The sequence below is a fragment of the Rhinatrema bivittatum genome, chromosome 4, assembly GCF_901001135.1.
Source record: "Rhinatrema bivittatum chromosome 4, aRhiBiv1.1, whole genome shotgun sequence".
In the NCBI taxonomy this organism is placed as follows: Eukaryota; Metazoa; Chordata; class Amphibia; order Gymnophiona; family Rhinatrematidae; genus Rhinatrema; species Rhinatrema bivittatum.
This window is the reverse complement of record NC_042618.1, coordinates 278,747,047-278,769,547: the sequence shown is the minus strand read 5'-3', so window position 1 is coordinate 278,769,547 and position 22,501 is coordinate 278,747,047. Positions and strand designations below refer to the sequence as shown.

The window sequence follows — 22,501 nt, the reverse complement described above, 5'->3', positions numbered from 1 at the left end:
TTGAGATGCGGCGACCAGAATTGTACACAGTATTCAAGGTGCGGTCTCACCATGGAGCGATACAGAGGCATTATGACATTTTCCGTTTTATTCATCATTCCTTTTCTAATAATTCCCAACATTCTGTTTGCTTTTTGACTGCCGCAGCACACTGAAACCGACGATTTCAATGTGTTATCCACTATGACACCTAGATCTCTTTCTTGGGTTTGTAGCACCTAATATGGAACCCAACATCGTGTAATTATAGCATGGGTTATTTTTCCCTATATGCATCACCTTGCACTTATCCACATTAAATTTCATCTGCCATTTGGATGCCCAATTTTCCAGTCTCACAAGGTCTTCCTGCAATTTATCACAATCTGCTTGTGATTTAACTACTCTGCACAATTTTGTGTCATCTGTAAATTTGATTATCTCACTCGTCGTATTTCTTTCCAGATCATTTATAAATATATTGAACAGTAAGGGTCCCAATACAGATCCCTGAGGCACTCCACTGTCCACTCCCTTCCACTGAGAAAATTGCCCATTTAATCCTACTCTCTGTTTCCTGTCTTTTAGCCAGTTTGCAATCCACGAAAGGACATCGCCACCTATCCCATGACTTTTTACTTTTCCTAGAAGCCTCTCATGAGGAACTTTGTCAAACGCCTTCTGAAAATCCAAGTATACTATATCTACCGGTTCACCTTTATCCACATGTTTATTAACTCCTTCAAAAAGTGAAGCAGATTTGTGAGGCAAGACTTGCCCTGGGTAAAGCCATGCTGACTTTGTTCCATTAAACCATGTCTTTCTATATGTTCTGTGATTTTGATGTTTAGAACACTTTCCACTATTTTTCCTGGCACTGAAGTCAGGCTAACCGGTCTGTAGTTTCCCGGATCGCCCCTGGAGCCCTTTTTAAATATTGGGGTTACATTTGCTATCCTCCAGTCTTCAGGTACAATGGATGATTTTAATGATAAGTTACAAATTTTTACTAATAGGTCTGAAATTTCATTTTTTAGTTCCTTCAGAACTCTGGGGTGTATACCATCCGGTCCAGGTGATTTACTACTCTTCAGTTTGTCAATCAGGCCTACCACATCTTCTAGGTTCACCGTGATTTGATTCAGTCCATCTGAATCATTACCCATGAAAACCTTCTCCATTACGGGTACCTCCCCAACATCCTCTTCAGTAAACACCGAAGCAAAGAAATCATTTAATCTTTCCGTGATGGCCTTATCTTCTCTAAGTGCCCCTTTAACCCCTCGATCATCTAACGGTCCAACTGACTCCCTCACAGGCTTTCTGCTTCGGATATATTTAAAAAAGTTTTTACTGTGAGTTTTTGCCTCTACAGCCAACTTCTTTTCAAATTCTCTCTTAGCCTGTCTTATCAATGTCTTACATTTAACTTGCCAATGTTTATGCTTTATCCTATTTTCTTCTGTTGGATCCTTCTTCCAATTTTTGAATGAAGATCTTTTGGCTAAAATAGCTTCTTTCACCTCCCCTTTTAACCATGCCGGTAATCGTTTTGCCTTCTTTCCACCTTTCTTAATGTGTGGAATACATCTGGACTGTGCTTCTAGAATGGTATTTTTTAACAATGACCACGCCTCTTGGACATTTTTTATTTTTGTAGCTGCTCCTTTCAGTTTTTTTCTAACAATTTTTCTCATTTTATCAAAGTTTCCCTTTTGAAAGTTTAGCACGAGAGCCTTGGATTTGCACACTGTTCCTTTTCCAGTCATTAAATCAAATTTGATCATATCAAAGGACTAGCGGGATTAAAATCCCCTGCCTTGTTGCGTCCGGGGAACGGCAGACTGAGCCCTGGTTTTTAGTGGGATTGCTGCTCTGATGTCTGGCAAGGTTGAAAGACCAGGAGCCTGCCTGACTGGTGGAGCTGGTGTGATCTGGATATCAGTTGGTCTCACGCGGGACGTGAGTGGTAAAAATCCTTCCTGCATCTCTCTCTCTGCTGTGCAAGAAAAAACGTAGAGAGCTGTCATCAGGTCTCAAGGTGGGTTTGCAAATGAGGCAGTGTCTGCTGGATCTTTTGTCTAGCATATCAGCTAGTGTATCTGGGACATCGGGCCGTAATTAGGCTCCAGAAGCTAGAGTATTATCGAGTATGGAGTCCCGTTGCTGGCAATGGGAGGACTTCTCAAAGCAATCCCAAGTTGTTGGCAGAGAGGTTCCCTTGGTGTTGTGTCAAACATAGCTGATAATAGCAATATGTGACACAAATATGGTTCTCGGAAGATAACATGACCTAGAACTTTCCGCAACCATCTGGTCCTTTTTAGTGACTAGGTCTCGATGGGATTGTTGCTAAAGGGGGATTAGAATGTTTATCATCCTTCGTGGTGAAGGCGCAGAAGGACGGGTCGGCAGCAATGACTTAGGCTGTCGTTTGTAGGTATCGCAATGAGGATCCGCTGTTGGTAGATTTCAGGAGGCATCGAGGACAGCTTGAGGGCCGTAAACATCCAGCTCGACTCTGTAAGCTGGTATGGGAGCACAGCTACAGAAGAGACAGCTTAGGCGTTACTGGAGCTTCCACATTAATTTGTGGTGGCTCAGTACCCGGCACCATTGTCGGTGGGGAACACCTCGGCACCTCGGGTACAAAGGAGCACATGACTCATGAAGCCGGGCTCGCTTCGCAACCGGGTCAATGGACATTGATGCCAGGTGGAATAAGTGCCAGCACCGAACGTGGATCACATCTGTGCTGGCTGTATCCCTTGGAGCTCGGCCCAGTCATTCTCCAGCACTGAGGATGTGGCAGTAGCAATGCTTCCCTCGGCGCTCAGCCCGGTCATTCCCCAGCACCAAGTAAGATGCCACCGATGTCATGGATGACATCGCTGGCGGACGGTCACCGTGCCGGTGATTATGATTGCCACGGTGCTCGGCCCGGTCATTCTCCAGTGCCGAGAAAGATGCCCTTGCTGTCTCAGATGGCAATTGGTGACGGACTGTCACTGTGCCTTTAGAACACGAAGTATGAAGCGTTTTGTTCAGTTGAGGGCATTGATTAAGGTATTGATGGCGGCATTGGCGAAGGCATCGATGGAAACATCAATAACATGGGCGGAGCACCGATGGCCTCGGTGGTGTCGACGCGGGCGCCCACGGAGGCGCGGGCGCCCATGGAAGCACGGGCGTCCATGGAGGCATGGATGTGGGCATCCATGGAAGCACGGGCATCCATAGAGGCATGGATGCGGGCGACCATGGAAGCACGGGCGTCCATGGAGGCAGGGATGTGGGCATCATGGAAGCACAGGCATCCATGGGAGGCATGGGCATCCATGGAGGCATGGGCATCCATGGAGGCATGGGCATGGGCGTCCATGGAGGCATGGGTGTCCATGGAGGCATAGGCACCCATGGAGGCACCGATGTGGGCGTCCATGGAGGCATAGGCATTGGCGTCCATGGAGGCATGGGTGTCCATGGAGGCACCGATGGCGCCCATGGAGGTACGGATGGCGCCAATGGAGGCATAGACGACATGGATGAGGGCATCAAGGGAATCGATGGAGGTACCGATGGAATCGATATGAGCATCGATAGCGGCTCTGTTGGCAACGGGAACCGTGGACGTCCCTATCCATCTAGCCCCGAAAAACCTGGTGGAGGATCGCAGAAAGGACACTCGCAGGCAGTGTGGGGCTTACGGAGGGTGATAGACATAGGGAGAAAAAAGGCCGCAAGTCAGTTGGTAACCTGGGGAAACCATTAGTGAGGTGACAGAAACCGACCGAAAAACAGGGCATAGTAGTCACCGAGCATTAATGAAATGTACGCGAAGGAAGACCCGTGTAGGGAAAAATTATTTGTGAAGTAAAACTTCAAGTGTTTCCGTGAGAAAAAGTTGTGAGAAATCTCTCACAGAGCTCCTGAAAGCAATCAAACTGCATCGTGGAAAAAAAGAGATTGAAGGGAGACCCCTGTGGACACAGGGATCATGGCATGCTCAGTGCACTCAGTGTGCCAGTGTCAGTCAAAGCTTTCTAGAAACTTTCCGTGGTAGGGCTCTATCCATTTGTGAGGACTACCATCCTGCTTGTCCTGTGAGAATTAAACTTATCTGTGAAATACTATAGATCTGACTTCTGATACTGCAGTCTGTACATTAGAATTGATATATAGTGAAGATGGTGGAATAACTTCAGAATTATGCAGAACTCTGCAGGTAATTTATGGGACATATGGATAATCATCTGCCAGTGGCATAGTAAAGGGGGATGCGGTCTGCCCCGGGTGACAGCTGGGAGGTTAGTGGCCGCAGGCGAAGCGCTAGAAGAAGAGGGAGACCTCCGGGCTGCGAGCAGTGGGAATACTGGGTGGCCACCTAGAGCGCCACTGTTCTGGAGCCGGCAACTGCATAGCCTTTTCTTCTTCCCGCCCCCTGTGGCCCAGAAGAGGAAGAGGTGAGTCCCCCACGGGCGGGAAGAAGGAAAGGTCATGCAGTCATGGCCCAAAGCAAAAGGAAGAGCAACAGTGGTGCCCCCCACCTTCCCCACTGCAGATGCAAGAAGTAGAGCCGCACTAGCCCCTGTTCCACCTCAAGAAAAATAAGCATCCCCATTTGTCGCAGGGGAGGAAACTGCTGCTGTGCTTCTGATAGGCAGTGGGGTAGGAAGTGAGAGAGAGTGTGTTTGTGTCTATGTATGTGTTAGAATATGTCTGTGTATGGGAGTGAAGGTGCATGTTTGTATGAGAGAGAGGGAGCTCTGTGAAGGGGTGTATATGTATGAGAGAGAGAAATGGAGAGAGCCTGTGTGCAGGGGTATGTAAAAGTCTGTGCAAGAGAGAGAGAGAAAGAGAGCCTGTGTGAGAGAGAGGGGAACTGGAGATCACTGGGCGGGGAGGGGGGGGGAGAGGAGGGATGGAGAAGTGAGGGGGGAAGAGGGACAGAGAAGTGATTTGGGGGGAGGTGCCAAAGGAATTATCCAATTGGCCAAATACTTTAGGTACGCCACTGTCATCAGCTCCTTGTAAAGCCATGGAGCATTATGCAGATACTATATCCTTAGGTCATCCATGGACATTTTGCAGAGTTTTGATTGTGTAAGATTTAATAAATTGATTTTGCCACATCTGCATCAATAGAGATCATTAAAATGATGCAAGCACTCTAAAGATTGACCTATAACCTCGTAACACTGGGTCTATGAATCACACAGTTAAGTATATCACATAGTCTTAAAAGAATTGAGCCATGCTAAGTAAGCAATTGCATTTATGATGAGACCAGGTAATTATTTCTTTTACAAAAGCAAAACATATTAGGGATGTGAATCGTGTGATCGATCGTTTTAACGATCGATTTTGGCTGTGGGGGGGAGGGAAATCTGATCGTCATGTTTTGTTTTTTTTAAAAATCGTAAATCGGGGGAGGGCGGGAAAACCGGCACACCAAAACAACCCTAAAACCCACCCCGACCCTTTAAAACAAATCCCCCACCCTCCCGAACCCCCCCAAAATGTTTTAAATTACCTGGGGTCCAGTGGGGGGGTCCCGGTGCGATCTCCCGCGATCTCCCGCTCTCGGGCCACGGCTGCGTTAATAGAAATGGCGCCGGTGGCCCTTTGCCCTTACCATATGACAGGGCAAAGGTAGCGCCGGCACTACCTTTGCCCTCACGATGTCATACGACCCATACGACCCGTATGACATCGTGAGGGCAAAAGTAGCGCCGGCGCCATTTTGAATATTGGCAATACGGCGCGAGTGCAGGAGGTCGCTCCCGGACCCCCGCTGGACTTTTGGCAAGTCTTGTGGGGGTCAGGAGGCCCCCCCAAGCTGGCCAAAAGTCCCTGGGGGTCCAGCGGGGGTCCGGGAGCGATCTCCTGCACTCGTGACGTCGGGTAACAGGAACCAAAATGGCGCCAGCGCTACCTTTGCCCTGTCATATCGTAAGGGCAAAGGGCCACCAGCGCCATTTCTATTAACGCAGCCGTGGCCCGAGAGCGGGAGATCGCGCCGGGACCCCCCCCCCCCCCCACTCGACCCCAGGTAATTTAAAACATTTTGGGGGGGGGGTTCGGGAGGGTGGGGGATTTGTTTTAAAGGGTCGGGGTGGGTTTTAGGATTGTTTTGGTGTGCCGGTTTTCCCGCCCTCCCCCCTCCCCCGATTTACGATTTTTTGATGATAAATCGGGGGAATTGTTATTGTATCGCGGCTCTAACGATTTTTTACGATTTAAAATATATCTGACGATTGTTTTAAATCGTCAAAAAACGATTCACATCCCTAAAACATATTGAATGTCCTGCTTTTTACAAAACAAAGATTGTCTTGAAGTCAAGCAATTTATTTCTTGTTCCCTGACTTCTCACCTTTTTGTTTATGAGGACATAGTTGTCTGAGTCTTCTGCAGGAAAGAGATTCAGTCCTGCTTTCTTAAGTGCAGTTTTCAGAGCAATAGGTGTCATCCATTTTTTCACTATATTTGAAAGAGTATTATTTCCTTCATCTGACGGCAAATTCAGTCGGCATTGATTGTCCTATTATAGAGCACAAAAATTATAAAATGTTAGATCGTCACTTTGTAAAAGAATTCTCATGATGCATCCAAAGTACTATGGGACCACATTCAAATAGTATCAAATAATTTAGAATTTTATTTATCAGAAAGAGTGTCATAGTCATCTTCCCTAGTTTTCTGCACCAGCTCAGGGGTAAATTTTGTGACCAGGATTAGAAAATGTATTTGTCTATATTTGCACAGAATTGTATATGCAAACCCCAAACTTTTAGCTAATATGTGATTTTAAATATTCCTTTAAAATGATTTCTCTAATTGTGTACATCTGAATCATTTTTAGACTGGTTTGATATAAAAATAGGCATATCAGATCATCCTGATGTCTGCGTTTCTGCATGTCTGTCTGTGTCCCTTGTAATTTTTGAATGGCTGGACTTAGAAGCTAGGTCTTTATCTTTTCTGCTACTTATCCCACCATCTACTCTAACCTGCAGCCTTTTCTAGGCTCTGCACCCCCTATGGCAGAGCTTTCCAAACTTTTCATGTTGATGACACACTTTTTAGACAAACATAATTTCGTGACACAGTAATTCAGTCTACTAGCAAACCTGAGGTTAAAGGTTGAACGAATGAAATGTATTTCGACAATTTATGTATGTTTCCTTAAATATATACATAATCTTGTAAAAACCTTTCATTTACATTAAAAATATATAATATTCCAAAATTAATATTATTGTTATAATTTATGAGTAACAATAATACAACAAAGTTATTGTGTTATTCAATTTACCTCTTTAATGAGATGTATGAGCTTCATGGGATGAACATAGATTTTGAATATGTGGTGTTAATAAAAAAGTCCAAAGGGTCTTCTGCATAATTTTAAAAAGCTGGCCAGTTTCACACTATAAAATTATTTGATAGTCTCATTCAACTAATTCTATATGGCTATGAGAGTGAAGTCTGGAATATATAGGAAGGGATAGAATGTCAATATAAATCCTACACCTCCAGTTCTGTAACTCTGTGCATCCACTGAAACAGAAATTCCCCCAAACAATGGAGCTTGGATGTTTCCCTTACAGCTCATCGTACTAAAGGAAAATTGGTTCTTACCTTCTAATTTTCGTTCCTGTAGTACCACGGATCAGTCCAGACCATGGGTTGAGTGTTATGGCCGCTGGCCGTGGCAAGCCGCGACCGGGGCCGACTGTCATGGCCGCCGACTGCGGTGCTCCCCGGTCGGGACCAGGTACTCACCCACGACGTCGGGTGGGCCCGGAGGCTCCTGCAGGAGCAGGGAGCCTCCTCTGGCGTTCTTCCCTCAGCCATGGCTGCTGCCTAGACCGGCCACGGAGCCCAGCGGGGCTGAGCTGACTTCGCCCCCTTCCTGGCTGCATTAGAGCCGCGCGTGCGACTGAAGAGAAGATTTAAAGGGGCCACAACAGGAAATGGTCGTGGCTCCCTCCTGAGACTCCTCCCTCATTCCAGGTATTTAAGGCAAGGTCTGCTCCTCAGACCTTGCCTTGGAATTGAAGCTTCTGGTTCGGTTCCTGTGCTGGTGTTCCTGGTCCCCGTTCCTGGTCTTTGTCCCGCTTCTGGTCTTCTTCCTCGTTGGACTGATTCTTGGCTCCTGACCCTTGAACCGGCTTTCGTTCTTCTCTCGGCTCGACCTTGGACTGGCTGCGGACCCTTCTCCTGGTTTACTTCTGGATTGGCTGCGGACCCTTCTCCTGGATTGCTTCTGGCCTGGCTGTGGACCCTTCTTCAGGCTTGAACCCTCGGAACAGCCTTCGACTACTCTTCAGCTTCTACTCCTGGACTGACTCGACCTGCAGGAGGCGCCAGCCATCTGGAACCTACGACATGCAGGAGGCGCCTGCATCCAGACTAATCTTCAGTCTTGAGGGAGTCTCCTAAGTCCCAGCGGCCGGGTTCCTATGGGCTCCTCCTGGGGGAACTACGAGCTTCCAGGGCAAAGTCTTTACTCTACGGGTGAACCTTCAAGCCTTGCCCTCTGACGATAGGGACCAGAGAGGGTTAACTCCCTCTTTGGCAGCGCTAACCTTACCTCGGAACAGGGGTCCACTTCCGGAACTGCAACAGAATATCAAGGCCTTGGACCCGGCAGAGGCTTCCACTCGTCAGGCCATTCCTGGATTAGCCCAGAAAGTCATGGAGCAGCAACGGATATTGGAATCTATGGCCACCTCCCTGGAGCGACTCAACGCCCATCTGGTTTCCATTGCTGTGGCTCAGCCAGCTGCTTCATCATTTCCACCACCATCCGTGGGACAGGGTAATGCCCGTTCTATGATTCCTTTGCCTATTCCTCCATGTTATGATGGTGAACCTCGTTCATGCCAAGGATTCCTCAATCAATGCAATATGCATTTCCAGCTACAAGCTTCACTTTTTCCGGATGATCTAACTAAGACTACGTATATTTTATCTTTATTGGGAGGCAAGGCACTAGCATGGGCGTCTCCCTACTGGAGACGATCAGATCCTATTCTGCAAATTCTTCCTCAGTTCCTGAAACTGTTTTAAACAATATTTGATGAACCTGGAAAATAAGTAGTCTCAGGCTCCAAGCTTCTTCAACTCTGCCAAGGAGGTTGTCCGTTGGTGGATTACACTATAGAGTTTAGAACTCTTGCATCAGAACTCCATTGGGAGGAGAACTGTATCTGGACTATATTCTTGGAGGGACTGTCATCTAAAATTAAAGACAAAATGGTGGCCAGTGAGTTGCCTCGCTCCTTGCATTCTTTGATTGACCTTGTCACCAGGATTGATCGCCATTTACAAGAAAGAACTCGTGAAGGACGTAATACCAGTAGACACACGACTGTGTCTATTCCTGTTCGTCCCTCGACTCTGGCAGCTCGATCTACATCCAGCACAGAGAGGTCAGGCGAAAGACCCATGCAGTTGGGTCGTGGACCTCTCTCTCCAGAAGAAAGGCAAAGGCGACGTAAGGCAGGACTCTGTTTATATTGTGGAGGAGTGGGTCATCTCATTGCGAGCTGCCCTACGCGTCCGGGAAACTGCCAAGCCTAGGGTATATTGGGGGAGTAACCCTAGGCATCACTACTCCTGCTCCTCCACTCACACTACAAATAACCCTGCTTCTAGGAGATCACCAGTTTTCTATTTGGCGTTAGTAGATTCTGGGGCTGGAGGAAGTTTCATCCTGCAAGATCTGGTGGAACAACTACATATTCCTACCAGTCTATGCCCCAGGCCTTTAATCATCTCTTCCATCCACGGAGATCCTCTGCCAGGAAAAATAACTCATCACACAATTACCTTGGAGTGCCATATTGAACCAGATCATACCAAAAGCATCACCTTTTATATCATTCAGAAAGCCATTCACCCAGTCGTTCTTGGGATTCCTTGGTTACAACGGCACAATCCACAGTTTGACTGGACATCACTAAGACTGGTTCATTGGGGGCTGGCCTGTTATGGAACTTGCATTAAAGAATCCAATGCCTCTAGTACCAGTATCTTCACCACTCATCTGGAGGGCCTTCCTTCCCAGTATAAACAATTCATTGATGTTTTCTCTAAGAAAGCTGCAGATACATTGTCTCCACACCGGGAGTTTGACTGTACCATTAACTTGGTTCCTGGAACTTCCCCACCGTGTGGTAGGGTTTATCCGCTATCCGCATTGGAGACTCGTGCTATTACTGAATATGTCCAAGAAAATCTACAGAAGGGATTCATTCGATGATCCATATCTCCAGCAGGGGCCGGGTTTTTCTTTGTTGGGAAAAAAGACGGTATGTTACGCCCTTCTATTGATTACCGTGGACTCAATGCAATTACCAATAAGGATCAATACCCTCTACTGCTGATAGCGGAGCTTTTTGACCGCCTACAGGAGCCAGAGTGTTCTCTAAACTGGATCTGCGAGGAGCATATAATCTAATCAGAATTCGAGAGGGTGATGAATGGAAGACTGCTTTTAACATCAGAGATGGTCATTATGAATACCTTGTTATGCCCTTCGGATTGACTAATGCCCCTGCAGTGTTTCAGCATCTCATTAACAACATTTTCCGAGACCTACTTTATGTATGTGTGGTAGTCTACCTAGATGACATTTTGATTTTTTCCTCCAATCTACAGACACATCGGCAACATGTTGTTCAGGTGTTAAAACGCTTAAGAGAGAATCGTTTATACGCCAAGATTGAAAAATGCATCTTTAAACAGGAATCCTTACCCTTCCTGGGGTATATTATTTCCAAACATCGCTTCCAGACGGATCCTTCCAAATTAAGATGTATCCAAGAGTGGCCCCGGCCTAAAGGATTACGTGTACTTCAGCGTTTCCTTGGATTCGCAAACTACTATCGTAGTTTTATTAAGAACTTTTCCAAACTGGCCACACCCCTTACCGCACTTACCCATAAAGGGTCGAACATCAAGGAATGGCCTATCGAGGCTGAACAGGCCTTTCAAGTGCTTAAAAGCTTTTTTCTACAACAACCCTGTCTTCGACATCTCGACCCTAAACGTCCATTTATTGTGGAGGTGGGTGCTTCTGCTGAAGGAGTAGGAGCTGTTTTAAGCTAGAATGACATCTCGGGGACCTCCCATCCTTGCTCCTACTTTTCTAAGAAATTTTCATCAGCGGAGCGTAATTACTCCATCGGGGACAAAGAATTGCTTGCCATAAAACTGGCTTTTGAGGAGTGGCGGCAATGGCTGGAGGCAGCACAACACCGTATAACGGTATATACAGATCATAAGAATTTGGTATACCTTCAACAGTCTCAAAGTTTGAACCCGCGCCAAGCTCGTTTGGCACTCTTTTTTTACACGTTTTCACTTCGAATTGCGATATCACCCAGCTAACAAAAATGTTAAAGCTGATGACTTGTCCCGATCGTTTTCCACTGAAGACACAGAGGAACCCATTCAGCATATTATAGATCCAGCCTGCATCACCCTAGCTGCTATCTTCACGGTTCCACCTGGTAAAATGGTGGTACCCAAGAGACTGCAGAATAAAGTATTGGCCTGGGGACATGATTCGCAACTAGCAGGACACCTGGGACGAGCCCGGACTCAGACACTTCTACAACAGTACTATTGGTGGCCTGGAATGTGTAAGGACATAAAAGCTTATGTGGCTTCCTGTCCAACCTGTACCCAACATAAGATTCCTACAGAGAAAATACAAGGACTGTTACAACCATTACCAGCACCCTCCAAACCTTGGACACACATCTCCACTGATTTCATTGTGGAACTTCCGCCCTCGGAGGGCAATACTGTTATATAAGAACATAAGAACATAAGAAATTGCCATGCTGGGTCAGACCAAGGGTCCATCTAGCCCAGCATCCTGTTTCCAACAAAGGCCAAAACCAGGCCACAAGAACCTGGCAATTACCCAAACACTAAGAAGAACCCATGCTACTCATGCAATTAATAGCAGTGGCTATTCCCTAAGTATAACTGATTAATAGCCATTAATGGACTTCTCCTCCAAGAACTTATCCAAACCTTTTTTGAACCTAGATACACTAACTGCACTAACCACCTCCTCTGGCAACAAATTCCAGAGCTTTATTGTGCGTTGAGTGAAAAAGAATTTTCTCCGATTAGTCTTAAATGTGCTACTTGCTAACTTCATAGAATGCCCCATAGTCCTTCTATTATTCGAAAGTGTAAATAACCGAGTCACATCTACTCGTTCAAGACCTCTCATGATCTTAAAGACCTCTATCATATCCCCCCTCAGCCATCTCTTCTCCAAGCTGAACAGCCCTAACCTCTTCAGCCTTTCCTCATAGGGGAGCTGTTCCATCCCCTTTATCATTTTGGTTGCCCTTCTCTGTACCTTCTCCATCGCAACTATATCTTTTTTGAGATGCGGCGACCAGAATTGTACACAGTATTCAAGGTGCGGTCTCACCATGGAGCGATACAGAGGCATTATGACATTTACCGTTCTATTAACCATCTCCTTCCTAATAATTCCAGCATTCTATTTGCTTTTTTGACTGCTGCAGCACACTGAGCTGACGATTTTAAAGTATTATCCACTATGATGCCTAGATCTTTTTCCTGGGTGGTAGCTCCTAATATGGAACCTAATATCGTGTAACTACAGCAAGGGTTATTTTTCCCTATATGCAACACCTTGCACTTGTCCACATTAAATTTCATCTGCCATTTGGATGCCCAATCTTCCAGTCTTGCAAGGTCCTCCTGTAATGTATCACAGTCTGCTTGTGATTTAACTACTCTGAATAATTTTGTATCATCCGCAAATTTGATAACCTCACACGTCGTATTCCTTCCCAGATCATTTATATATATATTGAAAAGCACCGGTCCAAGTACAGATCCTTGAGGCACTCCACTAATTACCCTTTTCCACTGAGAAAATTGACCATTTAATCCTACTCTCTGTTTCCTGTCTTTTAACCAGTTTGTAATCCACGAAAGGACATCATCTCCTATCCCATGACTTTTTAGTTTTCGTAGTTGCTCAGCAGCGCATGGTTCGGAGAGAGGTATCTTCAAAGGATACTAATGATGCATTAGAATTAGGGCATCCCGACAATGAAGTTCCAATAATAAGAAAAGTAGTCCAAGTGCCTGTAACTAAAAATTCACCTGAGCTAAAAAATTCTAACTTATCCCTATCAATTAAAAATCAGAATGAAAATTCAAACAAAAAACAAACTTTGAAATGTTTGAATGCTAATGCCAGAAGTCTAAGAAGTAAGATGGGAGAATTAGAATGTATAGCAGTGAATGATGACATAGACTTTATTGGCATCTCAGAGACATGGTGGAAGGAAGACAACCAATAGGACAGTGCTATACCGGGGTACAAATTATATCGCAATGACAGAGAGGAGCAACCGGGAGGCGGTGTGGCGCTTTATGTCCAGGATGGCATAGAGTCCAACAGGATAAACATCCTGTATGAGACTAAATGCACAATTAAATCTTTACTCATGATGGCGTCTAAGAAGAAGAATCTTGATCTACAACGATTTTCCTTCGTTAAAGAGGGAAGCCGCGCCTCCGAAGCCGTGCCTGACCGCGAGGTAGGAGCACAAAATGGCGCCGACACTCGCTCCGCCAGCCCCGACCTAGAAGATGCGTGTCCTGACTCACCGGACCCTCAGATAGCAGAACACCCCACACACGCTGAATTCCGCGAGTGGTTCGCAAGCATCCGCGCCGACATCAAAGCTTATAGGAAAGAACTCCTTGCTCATGTCGAGGAAATGCGCGAAGATCTAACATCCCTGGGGCACCAGGTAGACGAGATGGATGAGTGCATGGAGAGCCATTATGAACTTGCCTCCTCTAACAAACAGGCCTGTGACACTCTACGGCTGATAACATTAACCTGTCTACAAAATTAGCAGACCTTGAGAACAGAACCCGACGCAGCAATCTGCATTTCCGTGGCTTCCCAGAAACATCAGGCCCTGAAAACTGCTCTGATCTCATTAAACAATTTTGCCTTCACTTACTATCAGAGACTAACCGGTCTGAAGACTATACTCCTCCTGATATCAGACTTGACCATGCCCACAGAGCTCTCAGGGCACCACAACCAAATCGCCACAGGGATATCATAGTATGTTTCTCTGATTCCACCATTAAAGAACAAATTGCTGTGGCTGCCAGAGCGCGCAGCGCCTGGTCGTGGGAAGATCATAACATATCAATCTTTCCAGATTTCTCATCCGCACCCTACAAAATTGTCAATCTTTCAGAGAAATCACTACCTTTCTGCGCAGTAAAAACATAAAATACCGATGGCTGCACCTCTTTGGCCTCTCGTACACATTAGAAGGCACTTCATACCGACATATCCAACCATCTGAAGCTGTCCAGCATCTCTCCAATTGCGGGTTCTCTAGCACAGTGGTTCTCAACCAGTGTGTCGCCAAGCTCCGGCAGGTGTGTCGCGGCTCCCGGTGTTCCACTGCCCCGCTTGCGCTTCCCTTCTCCCTAGGGGCGGGGCCGAAGAATGAAGAGACGCTGCGCGCCAACGCCAGCGGGGCCGAAGAACGAAAAGACCTGCGTGCCGACGTCAGCGGGGCCGAAGAACGAAAAGACCTGCGCGCCGACGTCAGCGGGGCCGAAGAACGAAGAGACGCTGCGCGCCAACGCCAGCGGGGCCGAAGAACAAAAAGACTTGCGCGCCGACGTCAGCGGGGCTGAAGAACAAAAAGACCTGCGCGCCGCCGGCAGCTGAAGAGCAGAGAGACCTGTGTGTCACCAGCGGCGGGGCCGAAGAACAAAGAGACGCTGCGCGCCGCTGCCGGTGGCTGAAGAGCGCAGAGATCTGCACGTTGCCGGCGGCGGGGCCGAAGAACGAAGAGACGCTGTGCGCTGCTGCCAGCGGCTGAAGAGCGGAGAGACCCTGCACACTGCGGGAGGCGGCTGGAGAGACGTTGCGTACCGCGGGAGGTCAGGCCAGAGGTGGCTGAGAAGTGGAGGCCAAACAATGAGAAGAGGCTCCATGTGAGCTTGTGTGCTTGTGGTAGAATGGGTGCCTGGGTGCATTAGTGAGAGCTTGTGTGCGTGTGTGTGGTAGAATGGGTGCCTGGGTGCATGAGTAAGAGCTTGCGTGTGTGTGTGTGTGGTAGAATGGGTGCCTGGGTGCATGAGTAAGAGCTTGTGTGTGTGTGTGGTAGAATGGGTGCCTGGGTGCATGAGTGAGAGCTTGTGTGCCTGTTGTAGAATGGGTGCATGAGTGAGAGCTTGTGTGTGTGTGTGTGTGGTAGAATGGGTGCCTGGGTGCATGAGTAAGAGCTTGTGTGTGTGTGTGTTAGAATGGGTGCCTGGGTGCATGAGTGAGAGCTTGTGTGCCTGTGGTAGAATGGGTGCCTGGGTGCGTGAGTGAGAGCTTGTGTGTGTGTGTGTGTGGTAGAATGGGTGCCTGGGTGCGTGAGTGAGAGCTTGTGTGTGTGTGTTGGAATGCATGCCTGGGTGCATGAGTTGCAGCTTTGTGTGTGTGTGTGTGTGTGTTTTGGAATGCATGCCTGGGTGCGTGAGTGGCAGCTTTGTGTGTGTGTGTGTGTGTGTGTGTTAGAATGCATGCCTGGTTGCATGAGTGGTAGTGTGTGTGTGTGTGCGGTACAATGGGTGCATGAGTGGCAGTGTGTATGTGGTAGAATGGGTGCTTGGGTGCATGAGTGAGAGCTTGTGTGTGTGGTACAATGGGTGCATAAGTGGCAGTGTGTGTGGTTGTAAGTGACAGAGTATGTGTGAGCTTGTATGTAAGTGACAGCATGTGTGTGATTGAGAGAGACTGGTCAGGGAGGTGACTGGTGTGTGTGTGAGGAAGAGATACTAGTTAGGGAAGTTACTGGTCTGTGTGAGACAGAGACTGGTTGTGACTGGTTGTGGGCCCTAAGGAAGAGGACTGTGAGGACAGAGCTTCAGCAGCCACTGCTGCTTCTGGTGAGTGCTATTGGCCTGCAAGGGAAAGGAGTAGGAGAGTTGCTGGAGAGGGTAAGTAAAGGCAGCTTTTTAAGTTTATTTTTCTTGATTGATTGCCATTTTAATTATTGGGTGTTATGTGATGTGTCTGCTGTTTTGAAATATTTTGATATTTAGACAATGTTTAATAATTTTTATGAGTTTTTAATTGTTGGATGTTATTCTGTTCATCAGCTGTTTTGTAACATTTATTAGTATAGTTTTACAATTATTTCTAAGTGGGTATCTATAGCAGCTTGGCTTGCTCTGTTTTCCCAATAGGAGGTGTATTAGTGTTTAGGGCCTGGTTAAGTATTTGTAGTGGTAAATGACTGTCTTTTCATAAGGAGGGGTATTGTGCTTGCCAGTAAAGAGAGTTTGCTTTGCTTTTACTGAGATGTCATCAGATCCAGAATATCTTTTTTTTGTATTGTGAGCTGTACGGGTAATGCCCTAGTTCTGCTCTGCACCCATTTTTGGGGGTCGACGTGGTTCCTGAGGATGCAGAATGTATATTTACATTTTGTCCCGTGATGGTCACATGTTCAGTGTGTCACGCACGTGAGAACCATCTGTCAGGTGTGTCCCGGCCGAAAAAAGGTTGAGAACCACTGCTCTAGCACACAAGCGGCGATCAAATCCCCCGGAGAAAATATTCTTCGCACACCATTTTCAGCTTGGCATTCTGGGGGCCCTACTAATCGACAAGATCCCACCTGAAATTTGGGCTATACTTCACAGATTTCTAACGATGTCACATGAGTAAGACCGTTCCCAGTTTTGACATCATTGGCTTCTCGATGATCTCACCGTGTTCTCTCCTATGGCTGACCAATATATTCTTGTTTTAGTTACACTTTTGAATCCTGATGTTATGGTTGTAAATGTTTATCTTTAAAATAGCAGTTGCAGATGCTAAGGGAGATGGCGACGCCACACTCCATCTAAGCGTGGCATACTCCACCACCCTCCCTGATTTAGGGGAGATTCGAGATTGCTTGGAGGTTTATGCAGGCTCTTATATGTGTTTGAGGGTGCTTTCAAGCCCTCAGGGGTCTCATGCTATTCATCAGCTTTTCTTTATTTTTATGCCAATTATGTATCCCACAGTGTATTTTCTATATCAATCTGGTCCACTGTCTGTGCCTGCTAATTTTCCCTGTTTTGTATATTACCTTTGGCTTGTGCTAGTCATCACGAACAATGTTACCATAGTTGGTATCATTCTCTCCCATAGGCTGAGCTGCCCACTTAATCTCTTCATGTCTCCCTACCTGACATCACGGACATAGCAAGTTTAAAACTTCTTTCAATAAATGCTAAGGGACTAAATTCTCCACAAAAACATGCCCTTCTCTACAGAGAGCTGGCAGCCTCTCTGTAGAGAAGGGTGGTCTTCATCCTGGTCTTCATCCAGGTCTTCATCCTGGTCTTCATCCAGGAAACCCACCTTACTGCCCGTTATGATTCTTTAATGAAGTCCCCTAAATATGCCTCTCAGTACTATGCACCTGCTAACAAAAATGCTAAATATGCAGGGGTTGGAATCCTATTTGCTTCGAATTTGGTATTTGCTTATAAAAAGTATATTAAGGATCCCCTGGGATGATACTTGCTGTTATGTATTACCATTCGTGATTGCACTTATACTCTCTTTAATCTATATGCTCCAAAGAGAGAACAGGCTGCATTTTTTCAATCAATCCACCGACTTCTGCTCCATCACACAGAGGGAAAACTGATCTTAGGAAGGGATTTTAATGTTCCTCTCTCCCTGCCTCTTGACAATTCCAAGGGACATTCTCACACTCCCATGGTTCATACCCGGGCCCTTAAAGGGCTTCTTGAGGACCTCCAACTAATAGACTCATGGAGAGTTAAATACCCTCATTCACACTCATACTCATATTATTCATCAGCCCACAATTCCTACTCTCGAATTGATTATTTATTCATTGACAAAACATTATACCACACCGTATTTCAATCCGAGACAGGCATAATCTCCTGGTTTGATCACGCTCCTATACTCTTGGCCCTGAAACTTAAGGGAGGAGACCATGGATGTCGATTCTGGAGATTGAACGACTCAATACTGCATGATTTATCATATATACAGACATCCACACAAACTATTCGGGACTTTTTCATAGATAATACAAATTCGGTCGCCTCCCCGATAGTTCTCTGGGATTCCTTTAAATCCTTTATCCGGGGCCACTTCATATCTCGCTCCTCCTATTTGAAAAAGCAGAGGGAGTCAGCCTGTTCTCTATTACAAGATCAAATTGCGAGTTTGACCAGCCAACATATACTTACCGGCAATGTCAAAGTATTGGCACAACTAACCAAGGCCAGGGAAGACCTTCATAGGTTAGAGAGAGATCATATAGCACATGCAATGAATATCACCCATCAGACTTACTTCGAGGGCAGTAATAAGGCTGGAAAGATCTTGGCCCATCAATTGAAGAAATTATCCTGCCAAAATCATATTCTCAAAATAAAAAATGATCAAGGCCTTCTTGAGTCTACCAATAAGGGAATCACGCATCAATTCCTTAAATTCTACCAAACCCTATATGTGGCAGAGTCCCATATTGATAATTATCTTCAATCTACACCTGTCCCTCATCTCTCTCCTGACATGAGAGATCAACTCAATGCGGAAATAACTAGTTCAGAAATTCTATCCGCCATACGAGACCTCAAGGTAGGAAAAGCCCCGGGACCTGATGGCCTTACAGCCCAATTTTATAAAACCTATGGACCAATCCTTGTTTCTCATTTACAAAACCATTTTAACTATTTGCGGGAAGAGGGGGGGGGGGTTATTACCTGAATTCAACAAAGTGGGAATTACCATCATTGCTAAACCCGGTAGGGATCCAGCTTTATGCGCCTCCTATCGGCCTATCTCTCTGATAAATCTCGATCTTAAACTTCTGGCCAAAATACTTGCCGATAGACTAAACTGCTTCATAGCCAAAATCATTCACCCAGATCAGGCAGGCTTCATGCCAGGTCGTATGGCCTGCGACAATGTGCGCAATAAATATTCTATGGGGCTCTTCTCAACAACAATTGGATCATATTCTGATAGCTATTGATGCTGAAAAGGCCTTTGATATGGTCCACTGGCCTTTCCTTTTTCGAACTCTTACTCGAATAGAGTTCGGACCTTCCTTTCACAATTGCATTCAGGCCCTTTACAGCTCCCCCTCAGCCTGCTTAAAGATAAATGGTAAATATTCTGACCCCTTTTCAGTACAGAGAGGCACCAGGCAAGGCTGTCCTCTTTCTCCCATACTTTTTGCTATACTTCTAGAACCATTGGCCACTCGCATACGTAACAATCTGAATATCTTGGGCTTCCCTCTAAACTCCCAGCAGTACAAATTATCTTTATTTGCAGATGATATCATGTTTATGGTCAGTAACCCAGCCCTTTCCCTTAAGGAGATAGAATCTGAACTAGCCCACTTTAGTGCTATCTCAGGATTCAAAATCAACTGGGACAAGTCTGAAATTCTGAATATATCCTGCCCCCCGGATATAGTACTCTCCCTTCAATGCTCCCACCCTTTCAAATGGGCCCCTACCAAGCTAAAATATTTGGGAGTATATATTGGAAAAAACTTATCTGATCTCTTCCAGCTTAATTATGTCCCTCTCCTTTAAAAAGTGGATAAGGATCTTATTAGATGGAATTCCCTGCCTTTAACCTGGTTGGGCCAGTTAGCAACACTTAAAATGAATGCACTGCCTCGATTTCTGTATTTGTTTCAAACTCTGCCACTTTTGATACACCCTGATATTCTGAAAACATGGCAATGGAAACTACTGCGCTTCTTATGGAAATGTTGACCAGCTCGAGTAACTCGTACGGTTCTTTACCAACCCAAAGCTCAGGACGGCTTGGGCCTGCCTAACCTTATCTGGTACTATGCTGCAGCACAACTACGTCCGATCACAGACTGGTACCGTATTGATGACAATAAACCCTGGGTTCAGATTGAACAGGCATGGCTATCTACCATACCATTATCCGCATTGGTGTGGCAGCCCAATCGGACCTGGAGACCGGACTCTTTACTCTCTCCATGCACCAGACACACCCTTACTGTTTGGAAAAGCTGGAAACTCAAGCTAGTGGGACATGCCTCATACTTTTAACACTCCTCCCTATTCCACAATACCTCTTTCACTCCAGGACTACCCAGCTCTGCTTATAAATCCTGGAAGGCTGTGGGAATCACCCACTTCTCACATCTATATTCTCAGGGTTCCATTCTTTCCTTCACAAGTATTCAGGAAACATATCGACTCTCAGACGCTGAATTCCTACCATACATGCAACTGCGGCACTTTCTCTTGCGGACACAGGCACAAGGTCTACTCTCTCCTCAAAGGTCACTATTTGAAGGGTATTGCACTAATCCTAAGTTACCTAATGGCCTGATATCCAAAATATACAAACTGCTGGTGTCCCGGCCCCCCACTAAGCCGGCTCACCTAAAGGCATGGGAACAAGATATTGCACAAGCCTCTCGCCGATGAGGAATGGGAAATCATATTTACACGAATGTCTCATGGCTTAGTTTCTTCATGTATCATGGAAGCCAATTATAAAATTCTATACCGGTGGCATCTCACCCCAGCTCATCTCCATCATTTTTCCTCCTCCAATGATCCACTGTGCTGGTGGAAGTGCCAACAACTAGGCACATATGTCCACATGTGGTGGGACTGCATTCACATACAACCTGTCTGGCAATTTATTTCTATGACTCTATCTGACATCCTCAATAGTACTATTCAGCTCAGTAAAGAATGGGCCCTTCTTCACTACTCCGATGCCAACTTATCCGCACATACTCAGCCTTTATTCAAATGGTATGCACCTCTACTAGCATGGCAATTGCAGCGTCATGGAAAAGGACCCAACCTACCACTTCAGCTGAGATCCTGAGCCGACTTGATACAACCTGTACCTTATATCGCTTGACGGCACTTAAACACCATCGCCTATCTAAATTTTATCTTATTTGGGACCCTTATATTTCGTGGAGACACCTCTCTTTTGCAGCACATCAATCAAACTGATGGACAGACACTCGGACATTTATTATTTCTTTTCTTTTCTTTCTTTTCTTTAAAATGACTATACATGGCACGATATGGTGTTATCTTATCTTAATTCCTTGTATTTATTTCTTTCTTTATATAGCATGATGGGGGGAGGTGTTGCAGTCTGGGAAGCTGCAGTCCAGGTGTGAACCCTTGAGCCGAACTACCCTGAAGGCAGAGTAGGTCGGGAGGCGGAGCCACAGGCAAAGGTCTTCACCCAGGAACCAGGAACCCCCCAGGAGGAGCCCGTAGGGTCCTAGAACCTTGGGACTTAGGAGCACAGCACAGTCTCTATTGCAAGGATGCCTGGGCAAGGGTAAATCACTGAGACCAGTAAACAGGGGGCTGGAAGGCCCGGTGAAGGCAGAGCAGTCAGAGAGAGTCCCTGGCCTGTTGAAAGGAAACCGTCTGAGCACAGGCCCGGGGTCAGTAGTAACCGTGGAGCGGAGCAGGTAGGAGACAGGATCGGAGTCTGTAGCATGTAGTGGGCTGACCAGAAGAAGGCAGGACTTGAGTCTGTAGTGAGCAATGGAACTGGAACAGGAGGAGAGCACGAATGGAGATGAACCCAAGTCGAGCTGGCAGCAGAAGAAGCAATCGCAGGAATAGCGGAGGTCAGAGGCTGGCGGCAGGCAGAAGCGGAGTCGGGCACAAGCTGAGTTCAAGGCAGGCGGCAGGCAGAAGCGAAGTCGGGCACAAGCTGAGGTCAAGGCAGGCGGCAGGCAGAAGCGAAGTCAGGAACAAGCTGAGGTCAAGGCAGGCGGCAGGCAGAAGCGAAGTCAGGAACAAGCTGAGGTCAACCGGAATGCAGGACAGCAGAAGTGCAACTAAGAACTACTAACAGTAGCGACCCTCGTTGCAAGGCAATGAGAAGGCAGGCGAACGCTGGTTAAATCGGGCTTGGGGCGTGGCGTCATTAACCCAGGCGGGGCCAGACTTCCGGTGGCCATGCGTCCAAAATGCGCGTCCGGCAGCAGTGAGCTGATCGAACAATGGCGGGCGCCCTGGAGGCCCAGTGAAGCCGCGGGCGCGGCGTACCCACCGTCGGAGGTGAGTCCCAAGCATAACAGATAGGGGGGAAGCGGTAGAGACCGCAACAGGAGGGGGTTGGGGAATAATACACTGTACATCTCGTAACATATTTCATTTCATTATCTTGCTTGCTCATCATCGAGTTGTACTATATATTGCTCTTTCATATTAATCTCAGGTTTACATTATATTTTCTATGTTTTGTTTATTCAGCAATAAAAATTATAAATTAAAAAAAAAACTCACAGTAAAAACTTTAAAAAAAATATTCGAAGCAGAAAGCCTGTGAGGGAGTCAGTTGGACCGTTAGATGATTGAGGGGTTGAAGGGGCACTTAGAGAAGATAAGG

At 46.4% G+C, this 22,501-nt stretch overlaps 1 protein-coding gene across 1 annotated transcript in view; it reads right to left on the bottom strand.

Moving 5' to 3' along the window:
- The window catches only part of CASC1 (cancer susceptibility 1), a 1,039,813-nt gene that overhangs the window by 122,524 nt on the left and 894,788 nt on the right, over window positions 1-22,501 (bottom strand). The window contains exon 13 of the mRNA XM_029600147.1: window positions 6,356-6,523. Coding sequence (XP_029456007.1) covers window positions 6,356-6,523 — 168 coding nt within the window. The remainder of the gene's footprint in view (window positions 1-6,355; window positions 6,524-22,501) is intronic.